The sequence below is a fragment of the Suncus etruscus genome, chromosome 4 (assembly GCF_024139225.1).
Source record: "Suncus etruscus isolate mSunEtr1 chromosome 4, mSunEtr1.pri.cur, whole genome shotgun sequence".
Classification (NCBI taxonomy): domain Eukaryota; kingdom Metazoa; phylum Chordata; class Mammalia; order Eulipotyphla; family Soricidae; genus Suncus; species Suncus etruscus.
The window spans coordinates 19,095,932-19,114,204 of NC_064851.1; the positions used below are offsets into that span (position 1 = coordinate 19,095,932).

The 18,273-nt window shown below is 49.9% G+C and overlaps 2 protein-coding genes across 2 annotated transcripts in view; one reads left to right on the forward strand and one right to left on the reverse strand.

Annotated features, from left to right (window-relative positions):
- The window catches only part of HTR6 (5-hydroxytryptamine receptor 6), a 742,605-nt gene that overhangs the window by 622,373 nt on the left and 101,959 nt on the right, over positions 1-18,273 (reverse strand). The gene's annotated exons all lie outside the window — the stretch shown is intronic.
- IFFO2 (intermediate filament family orphan 2) overlaps positions 6,261-18,273 on the forward strand; it is a 42,736-nt gene continuing 30,723 nt past the window's right edge. Inside the window, exon 1 of the mRNA XM_049772035.1 lies at positions 6,261-6,946. Coding sequence (XP_049627992.1) covers positions 6,261-6,946 — 686 coding nt within the window. The remainder of the gene's footprint in view (positions 6,947-18,273) is intronic.

Genomic DNA, 18,273 nt, shown 5'->3' on the forward strand with positions numbered 1-18,273 from the left:
ATATAAAGTATATAAAAAAGCCAGCACTGCCATCAGGTATGTGTGTGGATATGTTGTGGGATAACATGGGGAAGGCATGGGGATTGACAGCCCAAAGGAAGAACTCCAACCCAGACCAGGGAGTACAGAGAAAATGTGTGCATGGCTGAGTGTGAGACATAAAAGATGAGGGGGGGGGGGTGAGAGCTTCTAGGTGGAATGGTGGAGGATGCCACTGGAAAATCCAGCAGCTTCCACTCAAACCTGCCCTTTACCTGGCAGAAAATAGCTCAGTTCTCTATCAAAACAAAATAGTGGCTGCTGATACTTTCCAGGTGGCTCAGTCAGGGCTGATACCTCTGAGATATTCTGAGAACATGTGGGGAACATATTTCCCCTTTCTGTATGAACTACAGCAGCCCAATGCCACACCCTTCACCCTCCAACAGAAATGGCCCAGCTCCACAACTTCACTTCATTAAAATGCCAAGCCATCAAATTTGTTTCAGATCTATAAATCCTGGATCTTGTGGCTGCCTCAACGTTTTATAGTGGTGTCAGTCCAGTAGTATCACAGGAAATCTGATGGAAAATTTACATAGTAATTTACCAAACTCAATAAGCCTAAATACAAAAAATTTAACTAGCATCAAACACAATCCAGGAAATCCTTAGACACTGAATTTAATAACACCATAGAAAGATATGACAATAATTTCAAAACGACCTTTCCTTGGTCTAAGTTTTGACAATTCCATTTGCCTTTGTGTTGTAATAAACAGTTCAACAGAACTTTTGTGCTCACCTGGTGGCAGACTAGGGTGGTGGTCTACGTAGGAGATTGGGACACTGGTGAAGGGAAGGAGGTGGTGTTTGAATATTTAATGCCTGAAACAATTGTGTTATAAACAACTTGGTAAGTCACAGTGTTATTTTTAAAAAGGGGGACCAGAGAGATAGTATAGTGGGCAGGGAAGGCATTTTCCTTGCACGCAGCTGATCCGGATTCAATTCCAGGCATTCTATATGGTTCCCTGAGCCTGCAAGGAGTGATTCCTGAGTAGAGTCAGGAAATAACCTCTGAATGCCACCAGTGTGGTCCCCAAACCAAAAACTGGGGGAAAAAAAAGGTGGTTGAGTGCCTTGAGGGAAAGGAAAATGTGTTCATTTAGTGCTACATTCTGAGCTCTGTCAAGCTGACCCCTATGGTCAGGATTTTTGGCTTTAGAATTCAGATCTAAGATAGATATAGGATGGACAAGTCACCTCAATTTTCTGTGGACTTTCTAGGTTCTTGCAGTAAAAAAATCTTTCATTCAGAAGAATCCCCAGATCTAGGGCAAATGAAGATAGTTGGTCACTGAAGCCTCATCCCCCACCCTTTCTCCTTAGGTAACTTGACCTTACCTGCAAGACCCCACCCATTCCTGGGAGGGGTCTTGGAAAAGGTAGATAAGCCTTTGACCCAGGGGATTCGGGCCCCCTTTTTGGCTTTTGGCTGGCTCTCGAGCACTTCTGGTCTTTGGCTAGCATGGAGGTGAAAGGAAAGATGGCTGAAAGGAATTAAGATGCAGGCTAGCTAAGAATGGCTGAATGCTTGAAAGGTTATGATATAGGCCACACACATGTGGTGAATAGGGCATGAATAAAGTTGATGCTTCCTGATGCCTGCCTGTGAGTGAGTTCAATACCCATCGTTTTCCTGGACCCTAGATCCGCCGGTTGATGGGGGATGAAGCCATGTGGCTGGGGCCTAAGGACAAGGGCCTCCATCCTTCACCATCCACCACCATCTTTAATTATTTGATTCTACACGTCACCATAGTGGGAAGGTCATCAGGTTAGCTTTCCTGTATTAAATCTACATAGCACAAGACACATAACACCTCGCTTCTGCTGTTATGTGACCCCAAACCTATCTTCCCAGACATTTTATTTGTGCCTTATTCTATGACCTGTCTAAAACCTTTAGATTTGCCTTCTGCTCAGTTATGTCGTCTGTGTCAGGACCACTCCCCTACTCTGTGCAGCACTCCTTTTCCCTGAATGGCTTTTTGAGTTGTCTTTCTCTATGACTGCCCTTTGGGGCCTAAGGAGCTTGCTTTTTCAAGGTTGCTTCCCCAGCATGAGGACAGGCAGAAAAAGGTCGCGATAGGATGCTTGTGGAAGTTTGAATCTCTCCAGTGTCTAGAACAGGACTAGGTCAGCCTCCTCCACAGAGGGGGTCACACTCTAACTCTAAGACTTCCTGGAAAAGTCAGCAAAATGCCACGCCTAGGTATAGCCTCCTAACCCTTTCTGTTCTATGGTTCACGCTGGCATTTGGAGAAGCCTGTGGTCCCTTTCTCAGATTTTTTGTTTTTGTTTTTGTGCCACACCCGGCAGTGCTCAGGGGCTTCTCCTGGGTGTCTGCTCAGAAATAGCTCCTGGCAGGCACAGGGGACCATATGGGACACCGGGATTCGAACCAACCACCTTTGGTCCTGGATCAAAGCCGCTGTGCTATCTCTCCGGGCCCTCAGATTTTTTTTTAATGTTTAAACCATTGTGAATTTACAAGGTTATTCATAGTGGGTTTCAAGCATACAATGTTTCAGGTTAATCCCACCATCAGTGTCAACTGCCTCCACCAATGTTCCTAGAGTCCATCCCACTCAGAATAGTGTTTCGGAAATTGTCCTTGGTTACAATGGAAACAATTTCCCCAAAAATACAATGATAAAAATATTAAAAATATTTTTCTGATATAATTACATAGGTGCTTGTTTTTGAAACATGAACTCCTGTTTTAATAGAAAGGGCTTTTTGGGATTTTGGGCCATACCCAGCTGTGCTCAGAGGTTATTCCTGGCTATGCACTCAGAAATCGCTCCTGGCAGGCTTGGGGGACTATAGGAGATGCAGGGGATCAAACTTGGGTTGGTCCCAGGTCAACTATGTGCAAGGCAAAAGCCCCACCACAGTGCTATCACTCCGGCCCCACATAGGTGCTCTTTAATAAATACATTACATTATATGCATCAGATTTAGTAGTGAACCTACTGTCGCCTAATTCCGGAGTGTGGTAGCTCAAACAATAATTAAAATGAAAAGTTTAATTTAATTTTTTTTGTTTGTTTTTGGGTCACACCCTGCAGTGTTCAGGGGTCACTCCTGGCTCCACACTCAGAAATCGCTCCTGGTAGGCTCAGGGGACCATATGGGATGCTGGGATTCGAATTACCGTCCTTATGCATGAAAGGCAAACGTCTTACCTCCATGCTATCTCTCCGGCCCCAAAAGTTTAATTTTAAAATTAAAAAATTAAAATCTTGACTGTAACTAAAGTGTATATGAAAATATTTGTGATTTCTTTTCTTTTCTTTTCTTTTTGGTTTTTGGGTCACGCCCGGTGATGCTCAGGGTTTACTCCTGGCTATGCGCTCAGAAGTCCCTTCTGGCTTGGGGGACCATATGGACGCCGGGGGATCGAACTGCGGTCTGTCCTAGGCTAGCACTCACAAGGCAGACACCTTACCTCTAGTGCCACCACGCCAGCCCCAATATTTGTGACTTCTATTAGAAAAATTGCAGGGATAAATCCACTTGCTGTTTGATTCATAATCAAGAAAGTGCTAAATACCATTTTAAGATTAGTGGGGGGAAAAGATATAACTTTGGCCACCCTAATAAGATAAGCTTCTCAGAAATCAGTACTCTGAGCTGGGGAGGTGCAAGGGGGAGACGGTGGGTGGGGTAGTTGTCCATGATTTCTTGTTTTAAGGCAAAGGGAGCTAGATAAACAAACAAACAAATCACCAAGAGTAGCAAAATCAAACTAAAGAACAGTGACTTTGCATTAAACCAAGAAAGGTTCCATGACAGATTGAGTTTGAACCTATTTTGGCAGGAAGCAAGGAACAGGCGTTGAGGGATGGAAACCTTGGGAGGGTTTGAGCTTGTGAATCCAAACCAGCAGACTGACATAATGGCCCCACCTTGCCCCAGAGCGAACCCAGGTCTCGTTTAAATCTCCTTTGTTACTGAGGACATCAAGTCTTTGTCCTTGCAAGACTGGGCACCTGCCCTCAAGCTTACAGACAAGTCGGCAGAACAAACTCAGTGGTTATGACAAGACAAAAATTAAATTGCAATTCAAATGCGCAGCCACAAGAATCTGAAACAAGGCAGAATCTGGTTAAACTCCTGCAACACAAGCCATACGGGTTCAAAGGTTGGGGTCATCTCTCTCCTGAAGTTCTTAGGGAAATGGACAATTGGCTAGCAGTCTTGGAAGACTAGTAGACAAAGGGTTTGGGGTGGGTTTTTTTGGTCTTAATTATTGTTATTGTTGGATGGTTGTTATTTTGGGTCACACCTGGCGATACTCAGATTACTAGCTCTGTACCTGAGAATCACTGCAGATTTGGGGGTGAGGAATGTATCTTGGGTTGCCCATGTGCAAGGCAAGCACCTTATTTCTCAGCCAAAGGACTTTGGGGTCTTTGTTGTTTCTTAGAACACAGCAATTTATTCTTCCTTCCTTCCTTCCTTCCTTCCTTCCTTCCTTCCTTCCTTCCTTCCTTCCTTCCTTCCTTCCTTCCTTCCTTCCTTCCTTCCTTCCTTCCTTCCTTCCTTTCTTTCTTTCTTTCTCTCTCTCTTTCTCTCTTTCTCTCCTCCTCTCTCTCCTCTGATGCCGGGGATCAATCCTGGGTCTGTCCTGGGTTGGTCCTGTGCAAAGCAAAGCCCCTACCTCTGTGCTATCTCTCCAGCCCAAGGCCCCAGTGATTTTACAGTGATTCTGTAAAAAAGGGGGATAATACACAATGGGGACATATAAACCGCTCAATAATAGAACCTATTATTTCCGTTAAAAAAAAAAACAGTAAATGTTTGCAAAGTGGTTCTATTGACTTCAGGAAAAAAGAGAACTTGGCTTTTTAAATGGTAGATATGAAAACATGTGAGTGAATGAATAAATGAATGAATGAGAACAGGAATGAATGAGTCCTCCGTGTGGCTCCACCCTCCAGGGCTAGTTACACTTCTACGCTGCCCCCCTAAAGCAGTTAGAGGAAATGGGCCCGCCCCTCTGGAGTCTGCTGGCCCTTGCCTGAGCTCAGTGGTGGGACACGAACATGTGTTAGGGCCTTGCAATCTCCTGGAAGGTCGATCTTGGCCATCCCAGGCAGGACGTCTTGGGGTTGCACCTTTGATGCCTCGGTCACTTGCAGGTCGAGGGTGTCCTGCAAACAGCAGGAAGTGGGGGCCAGAGGTGCTTGGTGTTGGGGAGGGGGAGGATGGAGAGCTGCTGCGGAACCTCTTTGGCAGAGGACGCGGGGGAAGGAAGGCCCTAAGCGAGGGAACGAAAGTTGCTGAGGCCGTCGGCGCCTTTAAGAATCAGGGCGAGCTCTGCAGAGGTGGTCAGAGTCCCCGGGAGGAGCGAGCTCGGGTGCGACTGTGCCGGGCAGAGAGAATCCGGGGAGGTCGGAGCGAGCCGCAGCAGGAGCCGGCGCAGGAGAGGGCGTGGCCCTGCAGGCTTCTGGGCGTGGCCAGTGCTGCGGACCCCGCGTCTGCGGCGCCAAGACGGCGGCGGAAGTGGGCGTGGCGCTGCGCCACGGGCCAATCGAGAGTGCCGCAGCAGAACAAGGGGCGTGGTTCAGATCTGCAGTAGGCGTGGTTACAGCAGAAGGGGCTTGTCGATTACAGCAAGCCAGGGGCGTGGCCACCGCAGAGGGGCGATAGGAATCCACCGCGGAGGGAGGGGCGGGGCCTGAGTCTGCATTGGGGCGTGGTTACAGGAGAGGAGCGTGGCGGTTACAGCAAGCTAGGGGCGTGGCCACCGCAGAGGGGCGAATCCCACGCAGAGGGAGGCGGGACCTGTGCCTGCAGCGGGGCGTGGCTACCGCATAGAAGGCGTGGCCACAAACGGGGGCGTGGTCACCGAGAGTCCTGGGCGCGCGCGGCTGCCGCGGCGCGTTCACATCGTCTCTGACAGTCGGAGCTCTCCAACCCGCGCCGGGGCCACTTTGCGCAGCAGTCCCCGCGGCCTCGCAGCGATCGCAGCTCGAGTCTCCGCTTCGCAGCGGCTTCCCCACCGCCTCACCTCCCCATCCCGAGGACCGCGGAGATCGCCTCGGCCACCGATCGCTCCTCCCTCCCAGCCAGCGCGCTGGATGGAGCCCTCGCCCGCGCCCGCGCCCGTCCTGGCCCGGCCACGCTCCCGGGAACCCTGCCCGGAGCTGGAGCCGCATCTGGTGGAGCCGCGAGCCCCGCGGGGCCCCGAGCCGCGTAGCCGGCGCATGATGAACTCGCTGCTGTTCGGGGAGATGGCCTTGGCCTTCGGCTGCCCGCCCGGCGGCGGTGGCGGCGGCTGCCCGGGTGGCGGCGGCGGGGGAGGCGGCGGCGGCGGCGGGGCCGGGCCGGGCCCTTCTCCCGTGACAGCGGCGCTGCGGGACGACCTGGGCTCCAACATCCACCTCCTCAAGGGGCTCAACGTGCGCTTCCGCTGCTTCCTGGCCAAGGTGCACGAACTGGAGCGGCGCAACCGGCTGCTGGAGAAGCAGCTGGAGCAGCAGCAGAGCGAGCGCGATCGGCGGCTGCGCTACAAGACCTTCTCCCGCGAGCAGGCCGTGCAAACCGGGCCCGAGCTGCTGCGGGGCTCCGCAGCCCGGGGCGGCGGGCCGGGTTGCTGCGGGGCCTCGGCAGCCCCCGGCGTCAACGCCAACGCCAACGCCAACAACGCCAACGCCGCGGCCCTGGGCGGCTCGCACCCGCAGCACTACGGCCGGCTGCCCGGGACCATCTGGAGCTACACGCAGGTGCGGCGCACGGGCGGCGGCGGCGTGGAGACGGTGCAGGGCCCCGGCGTGTCGTGGGTGCACCCCGACGGCGTGGGGGTGCAGATCGACACCATCACGCCCGAGATCCGCGCGCTCTACAACGTGCTGGCCAAGGTGAAGCGAGAACGCGACGAGTACAAGAAGAGGTGAGAGGGGTTTCCTCCTCCCCCTAGAGAGATCCAGTCCCCCTTTATCCCCACCGGGGTCCCCCACCAGCAGCGGAATGTGTGTTGTGTTGTGTGTGTGTGTGTGTGTGTGTGTGTGTGTGTGTGTGTGTGTGTGTGTGCAGAGAGTGGGGGTCCCCCGGGTGACCCCCTGGCTGGAGGAGACAGCATCTGCAAGCCCTCCTTCCTGCAAGGCGCACCGCCTGCAAAAAAAAAAAAACTCATTCGGTTAGCTAGTTCCAGGAACGAGGCTGCCAGAAGCTGACTTTGAAGTAGGGGACAGCGCAATGCTGTCACCGAACCAAGCCCTTTGTTTCCCCGAGTGACATAATAACCATCAGGTGCTAGCATTTTTTTTTATCCCCAGGGCAATGGCTGTGTCAGACTTTCTTTCCTAACTCCCTTTGCTAGAGAAAGAAATTGAGGCTCAGTGAAAGAAAGAGATGCAATGATTAGCCTAAGGTAAGGTTGTTCTTAATGAAGCCGGTGACGCCAGGATTTCCACTAGTGCGTTGAAATGTGTCTGCCTAGGTGAAAGGATAAAACTCTCAAGCAGTCTCCCTGACTTGTTCATTGAATGAAATGAAATACTGTGTTTAAAAAAAATGGGGAGATGGGGAGGTCTAACCCTCTGGGGGCTTTCTTGCTCTAGCTATCAAGAGAGGTCTAGCTGGATGAATGGTATAACAGAAATGCACCGGCCTAATGCATTCCCCTCTCTTCTCCCTGTTACCCCCAATTGTCATGATTTGTGGGCCCCAACAAGCATCCCTGAAGGCTGACAGGAGTGGGTAACCTTGGTTTGAAAGGCTGGATATTGAGTGGTTGCAGACCACTGTCTGTGGAGCGTGGAGTGGATTGGACTGCCTGAGCCTGCCCAGTCTTGATCCTGGGCTGGAAAAAGCACATGGCTTCTTGCCTGGCTGGGCTGACGTTGTCTGATGGCTTTTCCATAAGAGGGGAGGGGTCTGTCTGAGTATATTAGGCCTGGTTGGGGGGCTGGGCCTTCCCAGGCAAGGGCAGCTCTGCCTTGAGAGAGGTGTGGGAGAATGTTCTGAGGAGGACAGTGCTCTTTCTTTCACTTCTTGAGTTTGCCCCTAAAAACTGGCGTCCAGAGTGCCGAGCAAGGGTCTTCTACTTTCTTTCAAACCCTGGGGTTGCTGGCCACTGGAAAGAATTTAATGCCAGCACCCTTCAGAGAGGTTGGTGAAATGCTCAGATGTCTGTTTGAGGAAAGAAAATCTACCCCCCCCCCCCCCGCCGCCTTTATTTATTTGTTTGTTTGTTTGTTTGTTTTTGCACAAGGGATGGGGATCCTTGGGGAAGGATCCAATATGTTACTAAAGATGATTGCATGTGTTTGAGCTGGAATGATAGTAGAACAGACAGGAGGTTTGTCTTACATGCAGCCAACCCAGGTTCAATCCCCAGCACCACATATATTCTCCAGAGCACTGACAGCCAGGAGTGATCCCTGAGTACAGAGCCAGGAGTAAGCTCAGAGTCCCACTTTGTTTTTCGGTATGACCTAAAAACAAAACATAAGAAATAAAGATGATTGTGTGTGTGCTGGGGCCAACCTGCATGAGCAGATGTCCAAGTCTCACCTCTCACTCACAAGCAAGACCTGAGACTTGAGCACTTCTCCTGGACTTCCTGAGTCTTAGGTCCCTCTCTGCCCCTTGCCAGCAATCTCTTCAGGGTGGGGTAGGCACAGAAACAGGCCTGAGCTCTCCATGGCGAAACCCCACAGGATGGGCCTGCCATTGTCATGGTGTCGTCATGCTTCAGGCTTGTATGTCGTGTTTGTTTTAGAGTGTGTGTGCTTTGAACCTGGCTGCTAAGGAGATGGAAAAACCGTGCCCAGTTTTAGAGGGAGGCAGGTTGGCATTGAGCAACGCTCTCTCCAGTGGCACCCAGGGTGTGTGTGTGGGGGGTGATGTCAAGTTCTGGCACTGAACGAGCCACCCTGCTGAGACAGGTGGCATGCGGCATCATTCTTCCCACCTTTCTCCCATGCATGTGCCCCCCTTCCTCCACTTTGGGGTCCATTGGGCAGGTACATCCCTTTCTGAAAGTGATGTGGAACTTGGGTTAGATTCCTTCTGAAGCAAGTAGCTGCCTTTCCTCGGGACTCAATTTTCCCTCCTGGAAACGGAAAGGTGCTTTGCATAGGCTTTCTCATAAAGACGTTTTTTGGGTTCTTTGGCTATTAAGTAGCCAGTATTAGTCTGAAAAATATTAACATGTTAACACAGTCCTAAAAAATGGAGAGACAGTAGCGCTAGTAGGTGACTTCCCTTGCATGCGGCTGACCTAGCTTTGACCACCAGCATCTCATCTAGTCCCAGAGACTGCCAGGCATATGTCATTCCTGAGCACATAGCCAGGAGTAAGCCATTGAGCACCACCACTGGGTGTAACCAAAAAAGTTAAAAATAAGTAAATATGATTTATAAAGTGCTTGGTCCCTTTTACATTTTACTCTTAACACTGCGATCACTGATTTTACTTTCACATCATGGCAATATTCTTTTTTTTTTTTCTTTTTGGTTTTTGGGCCACACTCGGCATTGCTCAGGGGTTACTCCTGGCTGTCTGCTCAGAAATAGCTCCTGGCAGGCACGGGGGACCATATGGGACACCGGGATTCAAACCAATCACCTTTGGTCCTGGATCGGCTGCTTGCAAGGCAAACACCGCTGTGCTATCTCTCCGGGCCCAGCAATATTCTTTTAAGCCTCCTCATCCATAGTTCGCCTCATGTGTGAGCCCTTGTTTCTCCAGTGAATTCTGAGATTGCCAAGCAAGCTGCTACAAGCAGTTCTCATGTGTGTCTCTCTCGATCGGTTCGAGACCAGGTTTTCTGGGTGGTGTATTGTCAGAACTGGCAGCAGAATTAAGCCAAATGGCAAGCAACTGCCAATAATTCTAATCCTGAATGTTAAAGAGAGCAAAGTCTCATCCTTAACTATGCAGATTGAATTTAGCAAATGTGACACCTTTAGGACCCTGCAAAATGAATGCACACATATGGCATTCTAGTTTGGTTTCTGGAGTTAGACTTCACAGCATCTTCTTTGGGGAGGAGGGCGGGCAGATGATCAACTCGAAAGGAAACAAGACTAAACACAGTACTAAAGCAACTCCATGGGTCTTCCTCACCTTGCCAGGCTGTATTTCAGCCTTCTGTTCATTCCCCACTCCTGCAAAAAGTCACTGTTTGACAGATAAGACCAAGGAGTTGAGTTAGACATCGAGAACTCCAGATCCTGCTTCAGCCCTGGGCAGCAGGGAATAGAACCTGTACAGGGAAAGTTTATTTATTTCAGAGTGTGCTCTGGTATGGGTGAAGGAACTTGAAGTCTAAGGAGCTCCCTCTTCACACACACACATACAACTGGCATTTTCTAGAGCCAACCTGAGGTGTGTAGCTCAGTGTGGCCCATGCTGGGACTTTTTGGTTTGTAGCCTGATCCAGGTACTATCTCCAGGTACTAAAACGTCTATAAAATCTTTTTTTTTTGGGGGGGGGCGGAGAGATAGCATGGAGGTAAGGCATTTGCCTTGCATGCAGAAGGATGGTGGATCAAATCCTGGCATCCCATATGGTCCTCCAAGCCTGCCAGGAGTGATTTCTGAGCATAGAGCCAGGAGTAACTCCTGAGCACCACTGGGTGTGACCTGAAAAAACAAAAACAAAAATTGTTTTTATTAAAGAACTATGATTTGCAAAGTTATTGATAGTTGGGTTTTGGACCTATAATGTTCCAACACCAGCTCCCACCAGTATTTCTTTCCTTCCACCAGTGTTCCCAAATTTCGTTCTGCTCCCCATACATGCCATACTTGCCATATATGTTTCAAAATTTGGTTGCGGTAGTTCAGATCTTGTTTTCAGACTCTGTGGTTTGACTCTATAGCTAGCTACACAACTTGCCCCCATTACCCTTTGTTTTTGTTTTTGTGCTATATCTGGCAATATTCAGGGCTTACTCCTGACTCTGCTCTCAGGAATCCCTCCTGGTGGTGTCAAGGGACCACATTTAAATCCAAGTCAACTGTGTGCAAGGCAAGATATCTTACTCACTATACTCTATCTTCCTACCCCCACTTATTCTTTTTTTAAAAAGATTTTATGATATATAATTTGCATATCCCAACTCAAAAAAATTTTTTTTTGGTTTATTTTTTGGGCCACACTCAGAATTTCTCAGGAGTTACTCCTGGTTCTGACTCAGAAATTACTCCTGGCAGGCTCAGAGGAACCATATGGGATGACAGGGATTGAACCTAGTTTGGCCATGTGCAAGGCAAATGGCCTACTTGCTGTGCGCTCAGGTCTCACTACTAAAAGATTTTTTAATAAACCCAGAGTTGTTCAATTGTCACCACTTTCCAGTTTTAGAATATTTGTATCACCCCCAAAATAGCCCTCATATCCATTTGTAGTTAATGACTGTTCCCACTTCAATCCAGATTTCTTTGTTTCTATAGATTTGCCTTTTCTGGGCATTCTATAGAAAAGGAACCACATAATAGGTAGTTTTTCATGTCTCATTTCTTTGCTTTGTTTTTGTTTTTGTTTTTGGGTCACACCCGGCGATGCTCAGAAATAGCTCCTGGCAGGCACGGGAGACCATATGGGACACCGGGATTCAAACCAACCATCTTTGGATCTGGATCGGCTGCTTGCAAGGCAAACGCCGCTGTGCTATCTCTCTGGGCCCATGTCTCATTTCTTTTACTAATAATATCTCTGAGGTTCAGTCATGTTTTAGAGTATATTTCCTATGTATTTCCAATCCACTGGTTGGATAGATCTCGTTCTGAGATTTTGGTTTGGGAACCACACCCGCTATTCTCAGGGCTTACTCCTGGCCTTGAACTTCTGTCAGTGCTCAAGGGATCTATCTATATGGGGTGCTGAGGCTCAAACTGAGTTTGGCCCCTTGCAAGGCAAGAACCTACCTTAGCCTACATACTATCTCTCATGCTCCATGGATAGACCTCATATGTATTCGTTCACCTGCCCTGGGTCAATCAGTGATCAACCACATTTAAATAACAAAAACCACCCTTTTACTACATATCACCTGTCATCCGTGGCCCAAGAACATGCTCTGGCTCTGGACCATTCTCTCTCTCTCTCTCTCTCTCTCTCTCTCTCTCTCTCTCTCTCTCTCTCTCTCTCTCTCTCTCTCTCTCTCTCTCTCTCTCTCTCTCTCTCTCTCTCTCTCTCTCTCTCTCTCTCTCTCTCTCTCTGCTTTACCCTCATTTACCATGAGGGAAATGTGGTTGCCTAGATTGTAAGGTTGTCAAGCGTTGATTTGGAAACCAAACAAACATTTCTGCCCTGTCACCACTCAGTTTCACCAAAATATCCTATTCTGAGTTTGCGCACAGGGAGGTGAGGGGCTTCTCCTGCTGATTCTTTGCATAAGAGGAGAATTCTGGAATTGGCATGCAAGAAACCTGGATTTCAGGGTTGGTTCTGCCACTTAGTGCTGTGTGACTTCAGGTCATTTACCTCTCTTTCTGAGCCTTAGTCCTCCAGTTTGACATGGGGGGCTTCCTTTAGGCAAGCCTTTTCTGCCTGATGTCCATTTCAGCTTCCATCAGGACTGCTGCTCCTGCCATCTGGGTCGCCTGTCTTCTGCATAAAACCCAGTGAGGTCTGAAGGCAGGTCTTTTCCTGGTAGCTTGCCCAGTGTCTGAACCCTGAACTAACTCAGCCCAAAGGTCTTGGTTTGTTTGTTTCTACTTGTGGCCAGGAATGGTGGGATCTCTGAGAGCCAGCAGCAGCTCCAGGTATCATTTAGCCTAGTGGTTTTCCAGCACAAGGTACCTGGTGAGATTCCTGAGAAAGTGAAGGGCTGAGACCTACTTCTGTCTATGACAACTTCAGTAACTTCATTTTCCCAGCTCCCGGATAAATGTTCTGAGCAAGATTCAGTTGGAAAACAGGGTTCTGCTGTTTTGGAAGAAAAAATAAATAAATAAAGTTAATTGCTGACCCAGCTGATTCTTTCCTCTTTGATCTGGGGAAACTGAGGCCTGAGGGGGTTGGCTCACAGTATCCAGCTGGGAGTCCTTCTTTGCTTTTCTGATTGCCCTGAGGTGATGGCCATGTCACCTACCCATATTGGCAACCTTTTTTGTAAGTCCACCTGTGTTTCCAAACAGCCACTTTCTTGGAATTGAGGGACTTTTTTTTCAGGGCTATTTCTGACAGTGAGGCCAGAAGGGACACAGGGCCGTCTGTGCCCAGGAGGGGGAGGTGCCAGCAAAAGTGCCCCGAGTCCCCTGAACAGGTGTCTGCTGGTCTCTGAGTTCCCCAGTCCCAGAAGACACCCCTGAAAGCTGGTTGAATGATTCTTTCCCTGTCGTTTTTTTTTTTAACTTGATTGATTGATTGATTAATTGATTGGTTGTTGGGCCACACCCAACGGGGTCCTCAGGGGTCACTCCTGGCTCTGTACTCAGAAATTGCCCCTGGTAGGCTGGGAGGACCTTATGGGTGCTGGGAATCAAGCTGGGTCTCTCCTGGGTTGGCCGCATTCAAGGCAAACGCCCAACCACTGTGCTATCTCTCCGGTCCCTCCATGTCATTTCTGTGGACACTTGCATTATTTCTGAAGCTGCTCCTAGTTGGGACTTTCCATTTCTCTGTGTGTATGTGTGCTCTCATCTCTGAAGGTAGAAAAGTGAATGTCCATATCACTAGCTGTGTGATTTTTGGCAGTGGCTTGGCCTGTATGAGTTCCCTGAGCAGTCATTTTCTGGAGAGAAGAATAATGTGACTCCCCCAGAAATGGGGAGAGGAAGGGCCAGAGAGACAGTACAGCATGTAGGGCACCTGTCTTGCATGTGGGTAACCTGGGTTTGTCCCTTGTACCCTGCCAGGTTTCCTGAGAGCAGAGACATGAATAACCCCTCAGCATCGCCTAGTGTGATATGAGAGAGAGAGTGTGAGAGAGAGAGATGACAGAGAGAGAGGAGAGAGAGAGAGAGAGAGAGAGAGAGAGAGAGAGAAGAAAAGAAAAGAAAAGAAAAGAAAAGAAAAGAAAAGAAAAAAAGAAAAGAAAAGAAATGAGGAGCTCTTAGGTTAAGGTAGTTGGGCCTTGGCAGGTTCCAGAAACACATCCATCACTGCCCATTCCTCCCCTAAGATATCTGTTCTCCCTTTTTAGTTTGTTTTGGGGCTATCCCCAGTGATGCTTGGGGAACCATATGGTGCTGGGGATTGAATTTAGGGCTTCCACATGAAGACCATATGCTCCAGCCCTTTGCGTCACCTCCCTGACCCTTCTTTGTTCCTTCATGTACAAGCGTTTCTTCACACAGGGCCTAACTTCCTGTCCATCCATTTCTGAACACGTTGCCATGTCCTATCCCAGGGAAGGCGCCAGAGATGGTGTCGGGTGGAGGAAATAAAGGCCACTTCTTTGTCCAGCATCTGGGAGGGGGGGGTTGTTCTTCCTACTCTCAGGGCTTGATTTGTGCCTCCGGAAATTTCTGCTTCCCTCCTTCTCCCAACCTCCTTTAATAGAAAACACTCACCCCCTTCTCCCCCACAGCTCCTCAGTATTCTGGACTTCTGTTCAGGGACTGGCATTCTTTTTGAGGACAAATTGGGAGGGATTTCCAAGCTAGAGGGAGGGAAAGGAGGTCCCAGAAAAGAAAGGAAGCAAGGAGACAGCTGACGCTGAAGATTCCTTCTCCCCGGAATGCGGGGCGGGGTTTTTGCCCTGGCTATTGGATCCAGACCCCCCAGACGGGCCCCCAGCCTGTCCCAGGCCAGCACACCGGATGTGCATACTCTTGCACACACTTGCTCAGGCTCTCCCTCCACCCCCCACCCCACTCACCCACCCCCCGCCATGCATGCGTGCCAGCATTTTAAAGGACATAGAAGGGTAGACCCAGAACCTGAACACACTCTGGGTCACAAGGAGATGGGTCGACTTCCAGGGGAATTGATTTCTGTCTGGCGAATATCAGCAAGATAAGTGTGGACTTGCCTCTGGAGGCCCAGCTTCATGGCCCTGGCATAGGGGAAGAGAAGCCAGCAGCTTCTAGTTTACAGCCCAGATCATGGATGGCTGAAGGCTTCTAATAGGGTTGGGGCGGGGGAAGGTAGTTGACCCCTGACCTCAGGGGTCCTTGGGCCTTACTGAGCTATATCCACCCCCAGAAACAGCTTCCCACATCCTGAGTCATAAAAGCCTAGCCAGTTGTCTGCCCTGCAATCTGGGGTGATAGTGGTGGGAGTGGGACTGGCTTCTTTCATCCAAATGTTAGTGCCAATGGGGATGGCTCTCAGGCACAGATGACACAGATGACCAGGAGAATGCATATATCCAGGCACTTACCACAAGGAAGACAGAATTAAGAGAATAGGCTCCAGTCCACAGAGCGTCGGACAGGAGTTAAAAGCCTAGTGAGAGGGGCCAGAATGATAGCACCGTGGTAAGGTGTTTGCCTTGCATGCAGCCAGTCTGGGAAGGACCTGGGTTCGATCCCCGGCATCCTATAAGGTCCCCTTGAGCCTGCCAGGAGCAATTTCTGAATGCAGAGCCAGGAGTAATCTCTGAGTGCTGCTGAATGTGGCACCAAAGCAAAACAAAACAAACAGCTGAGTAAGAGAGCCCAAGAATCTGGGTAAAGCTCAAGATAGAGCACTTGCCTTGCTTGTGTGAGGCCCTGGATTTGTTTAATGCCTGGCACTGCAACACACCAAACAATGAAGCACATCTGTCCCCAAACCAAACAAAAACCCTTGAATGCCCTTGGACCGGTCCCTTGTCTCTCTGCATCTCGGTTTCCTCATCAGGATTAAGGAAGCTGAGCCCAGAGTCTCAGGTCGTGGGAGATGTAAACGCTGCAGTGTTCCAAGAGCTATATAGCAGGATTTCCTGGATTGGGAGTGTGAGCGCCTAAAGGACTGTGAGCACCCACTTAGGTTAAGGGTGGAAGTGGGGTGTGGGGACAGCGCTAGTCACCTCCGCATGTGCAGCACCTGGGGCCCATGCAGCCTCCAAGAATCACTGATGCCAGATGGCTCAGCGGGTGCTGGGCTGGGGCACCTCTGTGGGCGCAGGGCAGGAAGTGGCTGCTAAGTCTATTTCCTATACACAGAGGGCAATATCACCCACAGCAGACCTGGCACTTCCTCTGCATGCCTCGAGGGGTGTGGCTGGCCAACTCCTCAGGGTAGCATGGGGGCAGGTAAGTCTTGTTGAGTCCTGGCTGTCATCTTGGCTGGCCCACTGTGGGCTCTGTGCTTCCCATGCATGCCTGGAAAGGGGATGATAAAGGGTAGATTGTGTGTCCAGTGCCCTGGAAAGACAATTTCACTCGGACTTTATGTCAGTGATCTACATTGTAAGTGGACCAGTTAATTTCTTGCATCTCGGTTTGTTGTTCTGTCAGATAGGGATGAGGTATCTTTATGAGTTCGGCTTCCCAGGGTGGTTGGTTATCCCAAGTCAATAAATAGAATGTAGAAGCATCTTATGTGTGGCTGTGGGGAGGGGAGGATTGGAACAATACTACAGTGGGTAGGGTGTTTGCTTTGCATGCAGCCAACCTGGATTCGATATCCGGTATCCCATATAGTTCCCTGAGCACCTCCAGGAGTGATTCCTGAGTGCAGAGCCAGGAGTAGCCCTGAGCATTGCTGGGTGTGGCCCAAGAAAGCAAAAAGGAAATAGGAACATCTTGGGAAGAGGGTTTAAAAATAAGTTGCAGGATGGGGCCAGAGCGATAGCACAGTGGTAGGGTGTTTGCTTGCATGTGGCTGGCCCAGATGGACCCGGGTTTGGTTCCCCGAATACTATAATGGTTCCATGAGCCTGCCAGGAGCAATTTCTGAGCACAGAGCCAGGAGTAACCCCTGAGCACTGCTGGGTGTGGCCCCAAAACAAAAAACAAACAAACAAAGTTACAGGATTGGAGACAATAGTATACTGGATAGGGTACTTGTACATGGCTAATCAAGGTTTAATCCGTGGTATCCTGTATGGACCCCTAAGCTCCCACCAGGAGGAATTTCTGGGCGCAGAGCCAGGAGTAAGCCCTGAATGCCTCCAGGTGTATCCCCAAAACCAAAAACTAAACAAATTGCAGTGCTCTAGTTACAACATTTGAAGGACTTGGCTCTGGGGTGATTGCTTCTGGCCTATGGGATATAATAATCAAAGGAACCCCAAGAGGTGGGACTTGATGTAATTCTACTTTTACAGATGAGAGGCTCCAAGAGGTAAAGAAGTCTGCCTCTGGTGCTCAGCAGATTCGAGTTCAGGGCTTTATTCAGAGAGAGACACTTGCTGGTTTTCTCCTGTCTCCCCCTCACTCCACACCCAGGACTGGGCAGGGAGAGGTGGAGACAGGCAGGCGTGAGGCAGGTGTGATGGGGAGGTGATGTCTCTCAGTGCCTGTCACAATATTGCCACCGGAACTGCAGAACAAGAGGTGGTGGTGTATGGAGATGAGCATTGTCATTTCACAGTCCTGGTTCCTGAGCAAACGTGAGTCACAGGCAGAAGGCAGGCAGCAGAGACCATCCTAATAGGGTGCCCGGCCCTGGGTGGGGGGTCATTCCTGATTAACCACAGGGGTGGGTGGCGCCTGTTGGTTGGCACACCTGGCCCAAGAAGCGATGGGAAGTGAGGCATACTTGTCATTACCTGGGCGGCACTTTCCACAAGATCAGATGTAAACTTGGGGTGACTCTTGCAGGAGGAAAGCAAGGCCCAGAAGGGGGAAAGTAGCCTGCACCAGTCACTGGGGAGTTAATGTGCCCAGGTGCCCCCAGGGCAGTGCCCTCAAGACTTAGCAACTGTTGATAAGCCGGAGAGATCCCTTGACCCTGGGATCTGGGCTCTAATCTATTTTGGTTAGTGCCTGGATGTCTTAGGCTTGGCAAGTATGTGAGGAACTTGTCTAGGTCAAGCTGTGCAATTTATTGGAGGTAGGAGATTTAAGATGTGCGCGGCCTAGAAGCCACGGCTATGGCTGTTGGCAGCGGCTGGGTTTCCACCCATGCCAGGTCCATGCCGGGCACTGCTAGGGTGGAGCAGGCACAGCCCTGCTCCTAGAATCTCAGAGGGACACAGACAGATGAGACCATGTTGAGGTGGTAAGAACCTGTTCAGACAGGGCCCATGAGCACTAGGGTCACAGATCATACTTAGTTCATTTGTTAAACCTACATGAAAACAGCATCTCATTTTTGCCAGGCTTTGTTCAAAGCAGTTTATAGGTATGTAATTCTCGTGACAGTGTTTGAGTAGGGGGACTGTCAC